The 21286-nt window shown below is 41.0% G+C and overlaps 1 protein-coding gene across 4 annotated transcripts; it reads left to right on the top strand.

Moving 5' to 3' along the window:
- The first annotated feature begins 577 nt into the window (after window positions 1–577).
- Window positions 578–19871, top strand: FBXO7 (F-box protein 7). Of its 4 annotated transcripts, none has more exons than XM_061125423.1 (9): window positions 578–1326; window positions 5269–5359; window positions 9635–9862; window positions 11132–11273; window positions 12327–12410; window positions 14631–14726; window positions 16509–16685; window positions 17014–17051; window positions 17939–19871. In XM_061125423.1, exons 1-9 carry the CDS (start codon window positions 1205–1207, stop codon window positions 18326–18328), a joined length of 1368 nt encoding a protein of 455 aa, XP_060981406.1. In that variant the 5' UTR covers window positions 578–1204; the 3' UTR covers window positions 18329–19871. The 4 variants fall into 4 exon arrangements, with proteins under 4 accessions (XP_060981406.1, XP_060981405.1, XP_060981408.1 ...); XM_061125422.1 differs by having other exon boundaries at window positions 5065–5359; XM_061125425.1 differs by having other exon boundaries at window positions 1188–1326; window positions 5217–5359.
- Window positions 19872–21286: the final 1415 nt, after the last annotated feature.

Here is a 21286-nt window from a genome sequence, read left to right as displayed (position 1 = left end):
CCAAATGGACCCCAGTTATCCGTGTCTATTGGTATTCACGCCTTCGGGTTGATTCTCCCACAATGAAGTCTTGGTTGAACGAGTGAAGTGATGGTATGTGACTTCTGAGATGAGATCATAAAAGACACTGTGGCTTCTGCCTTGGTCTCTCTGGGATCACTGGCTCTGAGGGAAGTGAGGGACACTCTGACACCATGCCCTTGGGACACTCAAGCGGCCCAATGGGGAGGCCCATGGCGTGAAAAACTAAGGTCTCAACAGAAAAAACCAAGGTCAACAGTCATGCGATCGAGATCCTCCAGCCCGAGTCAAAATTTCAGATAACTGCAGGTCAAGGCTGCTTGACCTACATCCTGACTGTAATCTCACGAAAGACCAAGACAGAACCAAACAGTCAAATTCTCGATCTACAGAACCTGTGTGAAAAATGTTTGTTGTCCTAAGCGGTTAAGCTTTGGGGTGATTATTAGGCAGCGACAGGTTGCCAATATACTCTCCGACAGATCACCGGCTACAATGTTTTGTTTGTTTTTTAATAAATATTTATTTGGCCGCGCTGGGTCTGGGCCGCGTGTGGAATCTAGTTCCCTTACCATGGACTGAACCGGGCGCCCCGTTTTGGGAGCGCAGAATCTTAGCCACTGGCCACCAGGAAGTCCCTACAAACTGTTTTAAGTTTGCTGTAACGTGGGAAACAACCTAAGGTGCTGATGGGTGTGAATGGTGCTGGAGCCACGGAGGAAATGGAGTAAGAAGCAGGACACCTGGCCTTGCGGAGCGGCGAGTAGTTTGACCTGCAGCAGCCCTTTCCGCGTTAACGTTCTCTAGGAAAGGCGGAGACAAGTGACACCGCTGAACCAGTGCCGCGAGCGCGGCGCTCCGCGGCGGCCTCCACGCCTGCGCAGAATTCATCGCGCGCTCTCAGGTGGCGCCGTTGCGCGCCGAGTCATCGATCGTGAGTTCCCGAGCGGCCTGGACCCGTGTGGGCCGCCAGCGGTCTGCTCGCCGGTGGGCTCCAGGGGGCGCCCTCAAGAGAAGGGGCGGAGCGCTCCTGTTCCAGAGACCAGCTCGGCGGGGTCCGCGGTCGGTTGGTTACACCTCCATAGCTACGGTAGTGGCCGCAGTAGGCGGGAGCTCCCCGGCCGCTCCGTAGTTACCGTCGCCGCCCCGGGGGTCCGGGCCGCTGAGTCCTCTCGCTGCCGCCATGAAGCTGCGGGTCCGGCTTCAGAAGCGGACCTGGCCGCTGGAGATGCCAGAAGCCGAGCCGACTCTGGGGCAGCTGCGCGCGCACCTGAGCCAGGCCCTGCTGCCTACCTGGGGGTACAGGTAGGCGCCGCGGAGAGGCGGGGTGGGGGGTGGGGACGCGGCGGGGCGGGGAGGTGCGCCCAGTGGCGCGGGCCCGCCCCGGGCGGTCACGTGAGGCGGGGCGGCTAGCGGGCCCGGTGGGGCCCGCACCCCAGGACTGTGACGCGCGCGGGCCAGGCGGGGAGCGGGAACGAGGGCTGCAGCTCGCGGGGTCCCGGCTCCCGGAGGTCATGGCCCGGCGTCCCGAGGGTGAGCCTTCGCTTCCGTGTTTGCAGTAAACGAACCCAGGGAGAGGCTAAGGTGCAAAATTCCCGAGTCTTTTGAGATGTGAGCTGGGAAATTACTGGTTTGGCTTAGGTTAAACCTCTTGAGGCTCCCAGGGATTTAAGTTCACCATCTCCAGCTGTCGGAATATTTCAGTGAAAAAGTTTGTAAAGTGCTGGAAGTTAAAAACCTGCTTCGTATCTCGTCTGGAGATACGAGGCCACCTGTAACCTGTACCGCTGCTTTCAGACTACCAGCCTGCAGTCCGCTTAAAACTCTGTTTTAAGTGTTTACCTGCCAGACGCCGCTGTGGGCACTTTGACTTCCCCGCTGGAAAGTTTTGCAAAGTGTAGCGTATCGGTCTGTTTCAAATAATATTATTTTCCTGGGCAAGATGTTGCCTTTTTTTTTTTTTTTTTAAGGCAAACTATGGTAAACGTTGGCCTTATGATGACCCCGGAGAGCTTGCAGTTTGGGGACAGTGACTTTGAGAAATAACGGATCGAATTCTGTTATTTATGGGGTTGCAGATGAGGCTATCCTGGGTATCCTGGAGACCATAACATGGAAGTAGAGGGACAAAAGTGAGGGTGGTCCTCTTCAAATACTGAGCTAGTGAATTTGGAATTTCAGTGTGCTGAGAAAAAATACAAAAGGTGTTCATTGGGGCTTTTTAGGTGAATTCATCAAAAGAAAACCTGCTAACTGACTCCTTTCGTAAGACTTTCATAAACTTACATTTTATTTTTAGGAAATTCAGTAAAATGAGGTTTTATTATGAACTCACCCTTTCATTTTTCAGTTTAGGACATTACATCCAAAGTAAGCCTTTTTTCCCTCCAAATTAAAAACATAAATACAGAAAACGGGATACTGACAAAATTCCTTTTAAGTGTTATAGTAATTGTCCGACACGTCTATTATTTTTCTTGATGTTAAGCCTAAGTGTTTTGCATGCTGGTATCATTACCGCACCACAAATTATCAAAATTAACTTCTCTTTTAAAAATAGCTTGTATACATGTATACATATTACTTTTTAATTAGGTGGGACAATCTGGAAAGGATGTGAAACCCAATATGACTAGCTTTGTTTACTCAAGAGCCCAAGTTAGTTTCTCTTTCAAGTTTGTTTTTACAGTTGAGGCTGGTTAACCGGAAGGAATGTAAGCTTCAGCTTGTGAAAGTGAATTCATTCTTCTGACAGTATGTTCATTTTATAATAAATGGGCAGTTTAAAAATGTGTCCATAAGACCTTATTACTTTTAAAGTGTCCTTGCTGAGCAAGTGGATCTGAGATTGCCATAAAATAATTCTCAAAGGCCTGGAGTTTCTAGGATGGCATTTCCTGATTGAAGTTCATTTTTCCCCCCACAGTGTCAGAAAACAGGATTGTTTTTTAACCATTCTCCTCGAAAACCATATGTTACTTTAGAAGTAGGTCCTTTACTAAAGGGGAGGGGAGGCCGACATTTTATTAAGCAGACAATTCTTTACTTTTTTTAATGAATCGCTATTTGAACGAACATTGTGCTAGATTATCATTTTAAAAAACCAACCTTATGCTGTGACAAATCATCCATAAACACAATTCATTTGAGGTGTTTCTTTTTTTCCTGCTAAAAATGGGATGTTGTTTTTTTGGGCACTTGGCTGATTTTCAACATTTATCAAAACATTTGAAAGCAGAGGCATAGCTACTTATTTTCTCATAAGCAGCAGTTGTTTCTAAAGCTTCAGTAATTTCTGTACCAAAGACACTTTAATTGGTAAGAAAATGTGTATTTACATGTGAAAGAAAAACATAAATGAATTACTGGGAGCACTTTTGAAAATGAATCATTGTAAAAATAAATAAACAGAACAGTTTTCAAAGGACGTCATCCTTTGTTAACCTCTCAAAAACTTAATGAAGTTAGCATTGCTGAGTATAAATGTCTCATAAAATGTTCTGCAATGGTTTGTTAATTATTCCTCACCAGTGTGTAATGAAATGATTATTCTCTGAAGATCAGATAATCTGTGATGCAGAAAGGATGGGAGTTCATTACTTCAGCCTAATTTGAACTCTTAGCTTGCTTAGCACTGGGTTTTTGGATTTGTGTAGTCTTCCACATAATAGGGACTACCCTGGTGGCTCAGACGGTAAAGCGTCTGCCTACAATACGGGAGACCTGGGTTTGATCCCTGGGTTGGGAAGATCCCATGGAGAAGAAAATGGCAACCCACCCTAGTATTCTTACCTGGAAAATCCCATGGACGGAGGACCCTGGTAGGCTACAGTCCATGTGGTCACAAAAAGTCGGACATGACTGAGCGACTTCACTTTTTCCACATAAAGGACTTTAAATAAGACCTCAGTGAGAAGGGTGGACCTCTTACTGAGTCAAGAGGGATGAATTTATACTCAGTCATCTGTGTGCACTCATCTGTTTGTGATTATGCATATTCATTAGGACATGGGTCTAGTATTTTGGAACCTTCATAAGCTAACTATCATGGAAGGATATTGGATAGTTAGCCCTGATTTCAGCCTCATCTTGATCTTTTCACCTAATGTTTGTTGGTTACATCTGTTCCATAAATACTTTTTATTTGCCAAGTGCTGGAGATGAAATTTTGAACTAGATAGATAAGGTCCTCAATCTCATGAAACTTAAATTCTAGTGGTATGGGTGTAGAAGAGAGATGATAAGCAAATAAATGATAGTTTCAATTAGTGATGTTACAATAAAAGTAAAGCACAAGAATGGAATAGAGTGATGGAGGTTGGGTAGAAGGCATCTCTCAAGAGGTGACATTTGGGTTGAGACCTGGGTGGTGAGAAAGAATCAGTCATTTGAAGAACTGGAAGAGCAGATGCATAGGCCTAGAGGCTGCAGTGAGATTGATCTGTCTTAGAGGAAGGAGTGGAAAGCTCATGTAGATGGAGAATAGTGGGTGAGAGGATGAGTGGGGTAGGTCAGATGCTGGGCTTTGGAGGCCATGTTAAGGCCAATTCCAAGGTCAAATAGAAGCCATTGAAGGGTTCTCAGCAGAGGAATGATGTGATATAATTTGTATTTTGAGTAGAATATATTTCATTGACTCTCAGTTGCATCAGCCCTGAGATGCACATTCTTAAGTCACACTAAATGAAAAAATGCTGTCCATTAAGCTGTGATATGTCATCAATTTTAAGATGCATCCTTTTTTCAAAGATGACAAAGTATAAAAAAAGCATATATCTTAGAATTGATGAAAACATGGATTAATGATAGAGAATTACTGATCCTATCCCTCAGGCCGGAATCTGTAACATAGGCATTTAGTGAGAAGAACAAATAATTTTGATAGTTTTCCTAGACTTTGGCTTTCTCTTTATCTCTGTTTTGTTTTGTTTTTCTTAGTATTGCTGGGGTCATACCGTGTACTCTGTATATGTTTCAAATGTATTATACCGGGGCTGATGGCAATAGGTAGCTCTTACTGTCCTTATTCATCTTTCTTGGCAGTTCCGATACCCGGTTTGCAATTACACTGAACAACAAGGATGCCCTCACTGGAGATGAAGAGACCTTGGCTTCATATGGGATTGTTTCTGGGGACTTGATATGTTTGATTCTTGAAGATGACATTGCAGCAGCTAACTTACCTTCATCCACAGTTTCAGAGCATTCCTCACTCCAGAATAATGACCAACCCTCTTTGGCCGCCAGCTCCAGTCAGTCCAGCATACAGGATGCACGACTGCGTGACTCACTCCAAGGACAGGCAGCCCAATCTGAAGTCTGGAATGATGACAGTATGGTGGGTATTAATATCAAAACAAGAAATAGAGTAGTTGATAAATCATACGGAATAGCTCAACTGAATTCTGTACCAGTCAGGGTGATTACCATCAATAGACTGAAGATTATATTCTTATAGAAATTTTTTTAAATTTTAATTACTTTATTTTATTTATTAAGTATAGTTGATTTATACATTCCTTATTTCATTGTATTTGGGAATTCATCTAGTACTGATTGAATTTTTAAAGAGAAACAGGGAGAGTATGGTTTCAGATGCTAATATTAGCTCTAAATTGCATTACAGTCACTTGTCCACTCACTTGTCAATGACGTGACAAATGATCTGTTTAGAGAGGTGGTGCTAAACATTTTTTCCCGTTTCCACATGCATGAAGAATACGATAAGTATTTATATCAGGATGGCTCAGAGAGTGCCTGTGGTTCTCATGGAGTGGGTGTAAAGTTTGATAAGCTCACCAGAGGGTTTTGATATCTTCCTCCCATGTCATTATTAGCCGCAGTTCAGTTCAGTTCAGTTGCTCAGTTGTGTCCTACTCTTTGCGACCCCATGAATTGCAGCACGCCAGGCCACCCTGTCCATCACCAACTCCCGGAGTTTATTCAAACTCATGCCCATCGAGTCGGTGATGCCATCCAGCCATCTCATCCTCTGTCATCCCCTTCTCTTCCTGCCCCCAATCCCTCCCAGCATCAGGGTCTTTTCAAATGAGTCAACTCTTCATATGAGGTGGCCAAAGTATTGGTGTTTCAGCTTCAGCATCAGTCCTTCCAATGAACACCCAGGACTGATCTCCTTTAGGATGGACTGGTTGGATCTCCTTGCAGTCCAAGGGACTCTCAAGAGTCTTCTCCAACACCACAGTTCAAAAGCATCAATTCTTCGGTGCTCAGCTTTCTTTACAGTCCAACTCTCACATCCATACATGACCACTGGAAAAACCATAGCCTTGACTAGACGTGCCTTTGTTGGCAAAGCAATGTCTCTGCCTTTTAATGTGCTATTTAGGTTTGTCATAACTTTCCTTCCGAGGAGTAAGCGTCTTTTAATTTCATGGCTGCAATCACCATCTGCAGCCCAAAATAAAATCTGACACTGCTTCCACTGTTTCCCCATCTATCCCAAGAAGTGATGGGACCAGATGCCATGATCTTAGTTTTCTGAATATTGAGCTTTAAGCCAGCTTTTTCACTCTTTTCTTTCACTTTCATCAAGAGGCTTTTTAGTTCCTCTTCACTTTCTGCCATAAGGGTGGTGTCATCTGCATATTAGCCTGGGGTAACCTTTAAAAACATTCTTCTCACATATATTCTCTCCCACATGTCTGTCAGTAAATAATAAATGGCCAGAAGTTAGGCATAAGAAGCAAAGAGCGTATATACAGACGTACCTGTGTTATTGTGCTTTGCAGACACTGTGATTTTTACAAACTGAAGGTCTGTGGAAACTATCAAGCAAGTCTGTTGGTGTCATTTTTCCAACAGCATTTGCTCGCTTCTATCTCTGTATCATGTTTGGTAATTCTCACAATAGTTTAAACATTTTTGTCATTATATTTTTATACCTTTTTAGTTATATTTTTGTCATTTTAAAAAATATTTTGACATTTATATTTTTTTATTATTTGTGATCTGTGATCTTTGATGTTAGTATTGCAAAAAGGTTATGACTCAGTGAAGACTCACATGATGGTTAGCATTTTTTAGCAATAAAGTGTTTTTTAATTAAGGGTATCTACATTGTTTAGACATAATGCTGTTGCACACATAATAAGTGCCATCTAGTGTAAACATAGCTCTTATATGCACTGGGGAACCAAAAAAGTTTTGTGACCTACTTTATTGCAATATTTGCTTTCTTGCAATGGTCTGGAACCCAGCCTGCAACCTTTCCAGGTATGCCTGTAATTCATAATTTCGTCAGGTAAGTGGTTTTAATGAGCATTTTCTCCTTCCTCAAAGGAAGGAGCCTTTGAGGAGCCTCATTTTTAAGTAGTGTGGATTGTCATTGGCCCCTGGGTTTTAACAGATGAATGTAGAACTCTACAAGCCATCAGGGCTCAGATCCTCAAGGATTTTGAAAGAACAGCCTGTTGCTCCCTTACATTCTTCCACTATTTTACTCATAAAATGTAACTTTACTTTCTTCTGCTCCTTTTCTAATGGAAATAAACTTAAAAAGAAGAAACATGTGCTTTGCATTAAGAGTTGAGCACATACCTAGGAAGTAGTCTTTCTGAGTAAAATTAATGTAGGTAATTCAGTCTTACTGAAGCAGTGTATTATATCAAAAAGCCCCGAACTATGAGTCTGGAGATCTTGGATTGTTTCAAATTTTTGTTAGCTGGTAACCTTGGTTATATTATTTAATCTGAATCAAAATTACAGCATGTATAAAAAGGCGACCTCATCTGTCTTGCCTATTTTGTGTTTGGGGTAAATTAGAAAACACTGAAAAACATGAAATTGTAGGATATTGTCCTTCATCATTTATTCAGCAAGCATTTATTGGGTACCTACTGTGTGCCAGGTACTGTTCTTATGTTACAAAAGTGGGTGACATGTCTTTTCCTTTCTAAGCTTGTTGTCATGGTAGGATATAGACATGAAATCAGAAAATAGCAGTACAGTGTGGTGAACTGCAGTAATTAAGGCCTTTGCAAGGCAGAAAGATAGTCTACTGTAATACTTGAAGAGGTGGAGGAATACCAGACTGGAGAGGGAGGGACTGCAGGATGTGAACTTGATACAGAGTCAAGGGTCAGGTGATGAAGGGCCTTGTACGCTAAGGGGTTTAGGAGTTTGGACTTTATTTTGTAGACTTGCATTTCTCAGCATGTCTTCTGTGGAAAACTTATCTCGTGAGTTTAAAAGTGTTACGGGGATGTTGAATGTTGAGGAAGGAGGATAGTGTTTCTTGGTTAAATGTTAGGCATGCTTTCTATTATTCCCTGGACTTCTCAGAGCTTTATAATGCCAGAATGTATTTTGTGGATATGGAGGGTGAGGTTAGGTGGCTGTGACATGTAGCATTTTCCACACTCATTTGATTGTAGACCTCTTTTCCTAAGAGTATTTAGGGTCATGTTCCAAGGCACAATATACGCCTGGTGGTGCTGTCTGCATAGGGGAAGTACTGGCAAGAATTTAAGCTGGGACATAGGACATAATTGGATTCTCAGTTGTCAGAAAACTCTGGCAGCAGTGGGTGGGGTGTCTTGGGAGACAAGAAAGTGGAGTCCAGGGATACCTGGGGAGGCTGTTCCTGGAGGTTAGGAGATAAATGAGTCTGAAGTACCACTAAGGTAGAAAGGGGCAGATTTTAGCAAGACTTAGGAGATAGATTCAGTGGAACTTGGACGACTACTCATGTTGAGGTGGGGCTTATAAGGTTGAGGGGGAAGTCTAGGATGATTTTCAGGTTTTTGGCATATCAGCCAAAATTCAGTTCAGTTCAGTTCAGTTGCTCAGTCGTGTCCAACTCTTTTTACCCCATGGACTGCAGCACGTCAGGCCTCCCTGTCCATCACCAACTCCCAGAACCTACCCAAACTCACGTCCATTGAGTTGGTGATGCCATCCAGCCATCTCATCCTCTATCATCACCTTCTCCTCCTGCCCTCAATCTTTCCCAGCATCAGGGTCTTTTCAAATGAGTCTGCTCTTTGCATCAGGTGGCCAAAGTATTGGAGTTTCAGCTTCAGCATCAGTCCTTCCAATGAACACCCAGGACTGATCCCCTTTAGGATGGACTGGTTGGATCTCCTTGCAGTCCAAGGGACTCTCAAGAGTCTTCTCCAACACCACACTTCAAAAGCATCAATTCTTTGTTGCTCAGCTTTCTTTATAGTCCAACTGTCACATCCATATATGACTATTGGAAAAACCATAGCCTTGACTAGACGGACCTTTGTTGGCAAAGTAATGTCTCTGCTTTTTAATATGCTGTCTAGGTTGGTCATAACTTGCCTTCCAAAATTAATGGAGATCAAAGAAAATCCCATGGACGGAGGAACCAGGTGGGCTACAGTCTCTGAGGTCACAAAGAGCTGGACACGACTGACTGAGCCTGCACACAAGATACTCAGGAGGGAGGAGCAGATTGCAGGCTTATTCATGGTTTAGGAGCCCTCACAGAAAATGTGCACCATTTCTGAGCTCAGTAATGTGCTTGAGCTCTGAGCTCTAATCTCAGTTCACTTAGGATACAAAATATACTGTGAATAAATGAAAGTCTGTTTAATGAATTCATTGTTTTTGTTATCCTTTTCAGTTGGGGCCTGGTCAGCATTTGGAAGCTGAGCCAGTTCCAGATGTTGTGGATGTGGAGGAGGGCGCAGGTTTCTATCCCACAGAGCCAATGCTCTGCAGCGAATCAGTGGAAGGGCAAGTGCCACATTCACTGGAGATCCTGTATCAGTCAGCTGACTGTTGGAACCCCTGCGATGCCCTGATAGTATCCATACATCTTCTCATGTTGGAGTCGGGTTACATACCTCAGGTGAGATTACGGCCGAGAACAGAAGTTTCCTGCTAGAAAAGGGGTCGTGTTCTAGGTTTCTTTCTTAAATGTGTCTGGGTATTAATGTAAACTGTTGAAGACAATGCTGGGCATACCAGTAGGCAGTCAGTAAATGTTCCCTTCCCTCCTTCCTTTTTTCCTCCTTTATTTCCTTGTCAGCTTTTAGTTAGTATTACAGAATTGATGACATCTATGGTTTAAAAAAACCCAAAAGATTTCATATGATAATATGTATAAAATGTGGTCAGTGCATGTGGATTGTGTATGACTAGATAGATGGCTCACCGGGTTATTTTTTTATGTTAGTGGTTCTATGAATTGCCACTGACCTTAACACGATCCCGTTAGGAAGAGGGACACTGACCTTAAGCTGTTGTTGCTTACATTCATTCACCCTCACCTGTTAGACAAGTACCTGCTAGTGTCAGGCGCAGTGCTTACCGTCCCAGTGGGGCAGGAAGGCAGGTGGCAGACTGCCTCACTGTATTGGCCAAATGGTAGGAGAAACGTGTATGTACGGAGGATGCCATGCCAGAGATTCACGAAGGAGACGTTCAGAAGTTTTTCAAACTTTAATGTGCATAAGAATACCTAAGGGCTCTTATTAAATGCTGATTCTGATTGAATAAGTCTAGGGTGGAGCCTGAGATAGTAGTGAGCATTCTGGGCCATGTTATGAGTAACCAGAATGTAGAGTAATTCAGTGATCAGCGAACATGGGGACCATGCCATGCACTGAGTCAGGATTTAGAATGTACAGATGCTGGGACAGTCTTTATCCTCAAGGAGTCTGTAAGTGGGGGAGAGAAACAAGTAAAAAGCAAATTACAATGTATTATGATAAATAATAGAAGCATTGCAATAGAAATATGAACAGAATGTTAGGGGGTGAGAGGGTGGGAATGACAGCAAGGATTTGTTTTGAAAAAGGCTTCACAAAAGAAATGGCATTTGAGCTGGGCTCTTGAATAATGATATGGCTCTGCTAGGCATGGAAGTGAAATTTTCAAGTGAGAATTCAGTCTCTATCTCTGATATTTTATCTATTTGGACCAAACTTTTGATGGTGGATAATGTAACATTTTCTTTCTTTCACAGTTTTATTAATGATTTGACAAACTTTATTAAAGGGACTGTACGGAATGCTTATTTGCAGACAGGTTAGGGACCTCTTGGGTTTTTCATTTTTTTGAGAGTAGCGCACTGTCCTTCATTACCTGTTTCCCTCTATTTCATGTCATTGCCCAGGGGACTGAAGCCAAAGCTGTGTCCATGCCGGAGAACTGGAGGTTGGGGGGCGTGTATAAGCTGCAGTACACGCACCCTCTCTGCGAGGGTGGCTCTGCTGCGCTCACCTGTGTGCCTTTGGGAAACCTCGTCGTCATAAATGGTAACTAGCTGGAGGAGTCATGCTCGTTAGCTTATGGATCTTTACAGGTTTCGCTCCGAACACTTTACAGCCACTTCAGTGATTGGCTGTCACAATATGGCTAGGAATCTTTCTCAAATTTGTTTGATCCCCAGACCACTAATCACACGGGGGCCAAAAGGTTACAGAATACAGGGCTAATCATACTACTACGTCACAGCCTAACTTGCAAGGTCACAGCTATCAAAGAGTGAATGTGAAGTGGTCAGTTTTGCTTCAGTTTCTTATAAAAACAGCTCAACAACACTTCAACAATATATTAACCTTTATTTACTGGTCTTAAGGTACTTAATATAGAGAGTAGCTGCTAAATGTGTTAGTTTCTGATGTTTGTTCCTTTACTGATTCTTGACAAATGAGCTGCTTGTGAACTTCATGGCCGACAGCCATTCCAGGAGCATTCCAGGCCTGGGTCTTTGAAAAGGAGCAGTATGTCCTTAAATCTTTCCTTTGCCTGAGACATTCTGCTCAGTGCACATGTGCCCAAGCACATCACTGGCTCCTTCACAGAATGAAATGAAGTGCACCTTTGTGTATAGGATTAAAAAATGAACCTTCTGGTGATGTCAAGAGTATTGGTCCTCTGGGTCTAAAGAGAGATGACACTGTGAAAGCTAGCAGGATGCTTTTAATAAACAAGGGAAGACTCATTGCCAAGGGTTAAATAAAAAATAAATGGAGTTTTTAGTGACCTCGTTACAAATAATGATTGTATTGTGTTTAACTATTAACCTTGTTGCATATCTTTCAATTATTAATAAGCTGCTGTTGGTAGTACTTAGTGGGTTTCATATAAAGGTGTCTACTGTAGTTTTTAAAATGGTGTTTTACTTAACGTGACTGCAGGTTTGCACTTTGGGCTTCGCTGTGAGGCAAGGAAACACGCAGAGAGCAGTTTGTTTGTACAGTGTGTCTGTAATTGGGGGCAAGGGAATGAATGCAAGTCCATATGAAAAAGTGAAGCAGTTGGTGAAATGACAAAACTTTTTCATCATCTTTCTTTTGCTATTTCAGCTACCCTAAAAATCAACAGTGAGGTTAGAAGTGTGAAAAGACTGCAGCTGCTGCCAGAATCTTTTATTTGCAAAGAAGAATCAGGTATTGTAACCATGATTTAGCTTTTGGGATAAAGGTTTAAGAGGTTCATGCAAAAAGAAAAGAAAAAAAAACAAAACAACGGAAAGATAATGTTCAAAGACTTAAAATTTCTGGATGAGCCTAAAGCAAATTGACGACAATGTTACAGAGTTTCAGTTTCTTTCCTGTTTCTCTTAGGGTCTTGGATGCTAAATTATAGTTATACTGCCATTACGCTGTATAAATATATAATATAAGTATACTGCCAAACTATATTTAGCATCATTATGGAATGATGCTATTATATAATCATTACACAGGATTGATACTTCATAATTTCTGAATTAAATCTTTGGATTTTTCTAGCATTGTATTTAACCAGTATGGAGAGGAACTGTGTTTTGTGGAAACCATACAATACAACTTCATTATGGAAGATCATTAAAAGAAAAACTGTACTCAAAATGTTTGCTTAAACTTAACATAAATTTGGTTACTGTTTTATACAGAGTGTAACTTCAAAAGTTTTTATTCTAGGCGTGATTTTGCTTGTATTCTATAATACTAATAGATGCAAAGAAGATAGTTTTTCTTTTGTCAGTTAAACCCAAAGTGTAACAGACAGGTAGGCAGTTGAAGGAGAAGAGATGAGGTGGGAAGGGAATTAAAATCTTTTGGAGTACTTGTTTTTTGCTGGACATGTGCCTTTATGGATGTATTTTTCATTTTGTCTTCATAGTGAATTCAGGCGGGTTTTAAAATCGGGGGTGGGGGGTGGGGACTGGTGTGATACATTATAGCAGGGAGATGGCATTTACAGCAGTGTCTTTTAGGGTTGGCTACATAGATCTAGATCTTTGCTTTGAAGGCCTTGAGACTTATTTTTGTCAGTTCCCAGGGGAGATCAGACTCTGAGAGACTAACTTATATGAACTGAAGTTGATAGGAAAGGGAGACCTCAGAATATGTATTTTTAACGGTCTGTGAACAATTAATTAATGTCATACCAAGTCAGTGTTTCTCAACCATTTTTTCATTATCAATCCCCTAAGAAGGCTTTGTACACAATCCCCCACCCCAACTCCCAAATCATTCTCCCTCATGAAATTTTAATTTCATAGATACACTATATATTTGTTTGTATACTGTGGCCCTTTGGAGGGTCACAAACCACTATAATAGCTAGGATTTTTGCTTGGTTGGAGGCAGTATTGTTTCTTTTGAGAATGCATGAACTAGACTGATGAATCTGTATAGATGGTCTTACCATTAAGACCAGAAAAACTTGAGAGTCCTTGGCTACAACACTGTATGTTCATCTCTGTACTATGGAGGTCCTTACTGTGGGGAGTATAAATACTCTACATTAGAGCAGGAGAGGTTTTTATGCCCCTTTTCTAGATCAGGAAACAGGTCTAGAGGAGGTTAAATTACTTCAAGGACACAGAGTTAATAAATAGTAGAATTTAGGATTGGAGTAGATTTGGCTCCTGAGCCTATTTTTTAAGAACAGTGTTTATAGGAATGTCACTCAAATTATTTGATTTATGTTAAGTAAGGAATAAGGAAGTAAAAAAGGAGGAAGAAAGTTAATACCGTTAGATTACAAGTTTATGTGAACGCATGTTAAGTCACTTCAGTTGCGTCCGACTCTTTGTGACCCTTTGGACTGTAGCCCACCAGGCTCCTCTGTCCATGGCATTTTTCAGGCAAGAATACTGGAGTGGGTTGCCATTTCCCTCCTCCAGGGGATCTTCCTGACCCAGGTATTGAACCCACGGCTCCTGCGTCTCCTGCATTGTAGGCGGGTTCTTTATTGCCTGAGGCATCAAGGAAGCCACCAGTTTGTGGATTATGTTAATTTAGTATTTTCAGTATGTACTTTGTATGTTGGGTAGGAGTATGCTGCTCATTTGATAAGTAATTTAAATCATTTTTACTATGGTTTATAGTATAGTACCTAGTATATGCTCTGCACTATTACTTATTCTTTTATTTATAAATTGCTAATCACTTCTTTAGTAGGTCCATTAAAGATTTTGTTTAAAGAGGATTCAGCCTTCAGAGTTACAGTGTATACTTCCTCTTCTACTGAAGACTTTAGTTCATTTCTCTTTATGTAGGAATTATTTGTGAAAACTTACTTAGCACTTTGATTTGGTTTGGCAGAAGCAGAGGACACCATTTCAAGTTTTTCCATTTGCTATTGTGTTTTGACTTTTCATTTAAAAAATATTCTAGGGGAAAATGTAGCCATGATATACAAAGATCTTCAGAAACTCTCTCGCCTCTTCAAAGACCAGCTGGTGTATCCTCTTCTGGCTTTTACCCGGCAAGGTGAGAAATGATAAATCATCATAGGCTGAAGGGCTGGAAAGAATCGGAAGTTCACATATGTTTAAGGATGACATGTGACTCTTCCCTCTTTTCTGCTCCTAGTGAAATTCTGCTCTTTTAAGCTTAAATGCTAATTCCTTAATTGCTATTCACATCCTCTTTGTTTCTTCATTGCATTTTATACGTATCTTTATTATAGCCCTTCTTCCACTGTATCATAATTTTTCACATGATTTCTTTTCACCTAAGGTTATGAATTACCCGGAAAGCAGGGAAATATGTCTTACTCACTTATGTATTCTCATGGCCTAGCACAGGGTCTGGCCCATAATTGGTGTTCAATAAATACATATATAAATAATCTATAGCCTGTAAATTAGGTCTGCTTTTTAAAAAGCTGTTTATTGGGGCTCTGTGCCTAGGTACTTTGGATATTTGACATGCATTCTTAATGCTAACAACTTTGAAGTGGATTTTATTCTCATTTTATAGGTGATGAAACTGTAATTCAGCAAGGTTTATAATACACTCAAAATACTTGTATTAATAAGCTTTCTTTGTGTGTTTTATCAGTAGTAAAAAATATTTTAAAATCTTAGTGACTTAAATTGAACATTTATTTCTCACTCAGGTACATGTGTGTGTGGGTTAGGTTTAGCTGAAAAAGTGGTGAGAGTTCCTTATGTAGGACTTGCTCTTCTGTAGCACAGGGGAAAGAGGACCAGTGACCTTGTGTTGGTTCTTAAAGCTTTAATTCAGAAATAGTATGCCACTTGTACTCTCATTTCAGTGGACAAAACAAGTGAAAATGGCCAAACCTCGTGATAGTGGGATGGGGAAATACAGGGTAGAAAATAATATGGTGGAGTCATAATCTACCACAGTCTTTGGCTGATAAATAATTTCAGGTTTTTAGAGATAGATATGTGACTTTTATCTGCTCTTTGTATGTAGAAAAATAGTATTTTAGGTCTCAAGTGGCATGGTGCCAAGGCTGTTACAACCATAGTTCTCTTCTTCAGTTGATGGTGAGGGAAAAGAATAATGTGAATTTTAAAACCTTGTATTGGATTTTGGTTATCTTTGCTAATGAAGAATAGTATCCCTATATTCAAAGTAACTAATAATAATAAAAGAATTGTCACTTGACTTTGGAATATATTATTCTTTTCCTTTCTTGGTTTTGCTTCTGAATTTGTCTTCCTCCCTTCTTTTTCAGCCTGCTAGATATCAAATAATAGTAATCTAACACTCAAGTGCTTATTGCTTGCCAGATATTCTTCTGAGCACTCTGTATGTATTTACACATTTAATTCTCAACTCAGGGAGGTAGTATTAACCCATTTTACAGATGAGAAATTGAGTTGGAGCTTAAATAACTTGTCCAAAGGCATACAGTAAGTGGCAGCATTGGGAACCAATTGTAAAAGCCAATGAATTATCCATTTTCTGTAGTTGAGTAGAGAATTTTTTGTTGTATTGAATATATCTTGAAACAAAGGAGGCCATTGACTAGTATTTAAAAATTGTCATAGTTACTCATTTGATCTGTATTACAAAGTATTTTGTCTCTCTAGTAAAACATAAAGAGAATAAGGGGCTTAGAGTTAGTAGTAGTAATATAGTCAACCAGGGGATAAAAGTTTGTTATAGATGACTTATGCCTGGATAACTGGAAAATACCATCTAATTTATCATCTCTACAAAGCTGGCCACTTTGGTTGATGTGAGGAAAACTGGATCTTCTTTACTCAGTGAGATCTATTCTCTTTTTCCTTTTAGCACTGAACCTACCAGATGTATTTGGGTTGGTAGTCCTCCCATTGGAACTGAAACTGCGGATCTTCCGACTTTTGGATGTTCGTTCTGTTCTGTCTCTGTCTGCAGTTTGTCGTGACCTCTATATTACTTCAAATGATCAACTTCTGTGGAGGTGTTTGTATCTGCGGGATTTTCGAGGTGATTTCCGTGATGGCATGTTAACAAGAAAAGTGTTCTTTGTTACCGAGGTCTTAATTACTCAGCTGGCCAGAAGTTTTAAGTTGTGGGCTTTTTTTTAAGAGTAGGAAATAGTCATAGCATAGCCTTATTATAAAGAGATTCTAAGCCTCATGTACCACTGCCTGTGCCGCCAAAGCTCTCCCCATTCATGTTTGTGTTCTCTGCAAGTACAAACAGTCTTTTAGACCAAGTAGATTCTTTTAGTGTAGAAAATTGAGGTAAGACAGGTTTAATGCTGGATGAATGAAACATTTTAAAATCCTTACGTTTTCTGTTTTCTTTGTAGATGGTAGCGTCAGAGGTCGAGACACAGATTGGAAAGAAGTAGGTATTTGTAAATACCAAGGCTCATGTCTGTTGCATGGAAATAACTAGTGAATTAACATGTTAAGGGCATATTTTCCACTTTTATTATAATACAATCTGTTTTGAGTCTATTGCTAATTTTTAGTAAATGAAAATGTTTTCAACTTTTACCTTAGACTTTGTCCTTAGTGTCTTGTAATTACACAGGAAAAAGATCTTAGCATGATGACTGTTTTCACCTTTACGTAATATAGTCTCCCTGTTTGTAGTAAAAACAAAACAAAACAAAACTGAGTTGTTTTTGTGCTGGAGTAGTCTTCAGCTGTTCGGCTAGTTAGAATAGTAAGTTATGAAAAAAATAAGTTATATTGTTTTATTTGCAGATAGGACTATGTTCCACCCTCTGAAATAGTCATCTATTTTGTTATTTAAATTAAGGTCTACTAGGGACATAATTTAGGTGAGAAAGTGAACTTAAGTTCTGACTGCTCCCCTCCTTCCCTGCCAATACCGTAACTTTTTATATTCTATGGCATGATATTTTCAACAAATATTTAAATTTTCCATTTTCAGGAAAGGCTGACGTGCAATTCATATCAGCTTGAGAGTGCTAGATTGCAGTCTTGAGAATACATGTCACTCATTTATCCCTTCTCTGGATGTGTTGTTACTCCAGATTGGCACAATTGCTGAGCTGCAGTGTGGTTAAAGACTAGAGTTCCTTTGGCATTGTGTTCACAGCTACTACCTTATTCATGCAGGTTCCCTTCAGTGCACTAGCTTCTTTGTCTGCCTCCGTACTGTGGGAAAAGAAAAGTATATATACATCTGTTCAACGAAAGCCAACTGGAACTTTGGGGAAGTGTCCAACTCACTCATTATGTCTTATTCTTATCTGTCTGCAGCTGTACAAGAAGAGGTACAAACAGAGAAAAGAAGCCCAGAGAGGGCGGCATGTGATGTTCTTGCCCTCATCACCCCACCCCATTCCATTCTACCCCAGCCCCTTGCACCCCAGGCCTTTCCCTCCCAGTTCTCTCCTCCCTCCAGGAATTATCGGTGGTGAATATGATCAAAGACTAACCCTTCCCTATGTTGGGGACCCAATCAATTCACTCATCCCTGGGCCTGGGGAGACACCCAGCCAGTTCCCTCCACTCAGACCACGTTTTGACCCAGTGGGCCCACTTCCAGGTCCTAACCCCATCTTGCCAGGGCGAGGTGGCCCCAATGACAGATTTCCTCTAAGACCCAGCAGGGGTTGGCCAACTGACAGCCGGCTACCATTCATGTGACTGATTTGTTACCTCACTCTGGAGCTTGTTTTGGTTTTGTTTCTTTAAAACTATAGATGTCATCTTGCTGGGGTGCTACCTCTGCTGTTTTCTGATTGCGATGGTGGGACATGGACTTACAGAAACCTTTTGTAGACATATTAGGTTGGTGCAAACATAATTGTGGTTTCGGACCATGAATTTTAAATCATAACTAGGCTCAAACACATCTTTATTAATCAAAATAGGACCATTACAATCAACAAATTTTTGCAGATGAGAAGTCCTGTAGCATAAAAACCCATGCTTCAGGATTCAGTGAACTCATGGAAACCATTTTCTGCCACTTGCTGGTTGTAGAAGCATTTGCCCTGCTGAAAGTTGTTCAGATGCTTGAAGGAAGTGGTGGTCGGCAAGAAGTCAGGTGAACGTGGCAGATGAGGCAAAACTTGACTTCATAGCCCAATTCCTTCAACTTTTGAAGTGTTGGTTGTGCTACATGTGGTCAGATGTTGTCATAGAGAATTGGGCCCATGCTGTTGACCAGTACCAGCTGCAGGTGTTGCAGTTTTCAATACATCTCATCGACTTGCTGAGCATACATCTCAGATGTAATGGTTTCGTCAGGATTCAGAAATTTGGTAGTGGATCAAATGGGCAGCAGACCACCTAACAGCGACCATGATCATTTTTTTGGTTCAAGTTTGGCTTTGAGAAGTGCTTTGGAGCTGCTTCTCGGTCCAGCCACTGAGCTAGTTGCTGCCAGTTGCTGTGTAAAACACACTGCTCATCACATCACAGTCTGATCAAGAAATAGTTTGTTGTTCCTACAATGAGAGAAGATGACACTTCAAAATGGCGATGTTTTTGATTTTTGGTCAGCTCATGAGGCACCCACTTATCGAGCTTTTTCACCTTTCCAGTTTGTTTCAAATGCTGAATGACCATAGAATGGTTGATGTTGAGTTCTTCAGCAACTTCTCCTGTAGTTGTAGGAGGATGAGCTTCGATGATCGTCTCAGTTGGTGGTTGTCAGCGTCCCATGACTGGCCACTGTGCTGCTCATCTTCAGGGCTCTCGTCTCCTTTGCAGAACTTCTTGAGCCACCAGCGCACTGTGTTAGCAGTTACGAGGCCAAATGTGTTGTCGATGTTGCAAGTTGTTCTTGCTGCTTGATGACCCATTTTCGACCCATCTTGAATAAGAAAATCACTCAAATTAGCTTTTCATCTAACATCATTTCCCTAGTCTTAAAATATAAAATAAGTCATTAGCAAAAAAACATAAAGCGAGAAATGCACATTAAAATGGTATACTACATAACCACATTTATTTAAGAATATTGCAATATCAAACAGCAATGTTAAACAATGCAAAACTATAATTACTTTTGCACCAACCTAATTGTTAAAGCTCCAGGGGTGGTATGGCTCACAGGTTACTTTCTCGACAGGGTTGGCCTTGGGAATATGGTTCCTGACATCCCCTCTCTCAGTTACCATCTAGAATGAAGGTTACACATTGATAATGTTCCACACCAGAATAAAATATTAAGTGTAAATTACATGGCAGTCTTGACTTTTATTACAGAAAGATATGTAATATTACAATATTACTTGGACATTTGAAAATGATCAGAGAAGCTATTCACTGTCATCAGATTGTTGCAGGGGATTATTTTTGTTTTGTAGTGGCACCCTTTCTTCACATGAAATCATTTGCAAAAGCCTGATTTATGGAATGAACACAAGCAGAGCCAGTTTGGTTGGACTGGATGTGAGGTGAATGGACCCCCGCCAGCTCAGTCCCCTCCCCCGTATCTGCAGCTGCTCCTCAGGCTCTGGGCTCCAAAACTCTGCTTTTTGGCCACCATTGGGTTGTTAGGGACTCCTGTTTCTGGCTTCTTCTGGAGCGGAGTTTGGGTTCTTTTTCCTTGTGTTTTGAATACTTGGCGCCTAAGCTGTAAGTAGACAACGTTTCTAACAACAAAGTACAGTGCTTTGAGTGCTGCTCAGGTACTTGTTCTGCAAAGAAAGCCTCATCATTTGTAGAATATTTTGCTTTTAAGACTTAAAATACACAAAATTCAAGTTTTATTTTGCCTACAACAAGAAAAAGGTCAAACACAAATAGCATACAAACAACTATAGAAACATGCTACAGTGACAGATTAAAGTCTGAATCACAAAACAGGAATAAAACACTGTTAGTATCTGCAGAAAATAGGAATATTGCCAATGTCTTCCTGCTTTTTTAAAAATCGGTTTTGCATATAAGGAAATGGCTTGGAATGCTGTGTGCTGCAAGAATGTCAGAGTCCTATGTACACGTGAATTTTTTCTTTTTTTTCGCTACATGTGTGTACTGTCTTTTTTTCCCATCACAGTGAAGAAAGTTCAGCCAATAATATGATTTTCCAGAGGCCATGTTACTTTCAGTAGCTTAATATACAGGTAAAGGATTAGGGCTGTTGACAGTTTCTTTTTCCTGTGGTATTTTGTAGTATCTGAGCTATAGCTTAACTTTTAACAAAGTGTCCACCAGAGGCCATATGGCTTTAATTGGGTCTAGGTTGAAAGAGTCACCCTGAAACTTTGATGGGTCCAAAACTGGTTCTCCAGCACACCTCTTCATGGCCTTATAATGTTAGGATGCGCTGTGTGTGGTATGTGTGTGCATTGTTTGGATGTGCTCTGTGTGTGTGTGTGTGTGTGTGTGTGTGTGTGTGTAGTGGGGATGGAAGGACATAGTGATAACCAGAAGCACTGTGTACTATAAAACAGGAGTTCTCAAAATGCGGTCCTTTTGAAGTGGAGTGGTCCTGGAGAGGTTCGTGAGAGGTGCTGGTGTCCCGAGGAAACAGATGCTACTTCCCAACCTTATCTCAGACTTACTAGCCCATGGGACAGATCCCTCTCAGTTTAGGATACCAGCGGGGTGTCACACACCTAAATTTGCAGTCCTCTCGAAAATTTAGTC

Source organism: Dama dama, chromosome 22 (genome assembly GCF_033118175.1).
Source record: "Dama dama isolate Ldn47 chromosome 22, ASM3311817v1, whole genome shotgun sequence".
In the NCBI taxonomy this organism is placed as follows: domain Eukaryota; kingdom Metazoa; phylum Chordata; class Mammalia; order Artiodactyla; family Cervidae; genus Dama; species Dama dama.
Note: the sequence above shows the minus strand (reverse complement) of the source record. Positions and strands in the feature narration are given on the sequence as shown.

Bases quoted from the DNA above. Each gene is read 5' to 3' on its own strand.
- FBXO7 (XM_061125422.1), top strand. From the start codon at position 1,205: ATGAAGCTGCGGGTCCGGCTTCAGAAGCGGACCTGGCCGCTGGAGATG. The intron at 1,327-5,064 runs GTAGGCGCCGCG...CTTTCTTGGCAG, and splicing joins CTGCCTACCTGGGGGTACAG to TTCCGATACCCGGTTTGCAA. The intron at 17,052-17,938 runs GTAGGTATTTGT...ATCTGTCTGCAG, and splicing joins GAGACACAGATTGGAAAGAA to CTGTACAAGAAGAGGTACAA.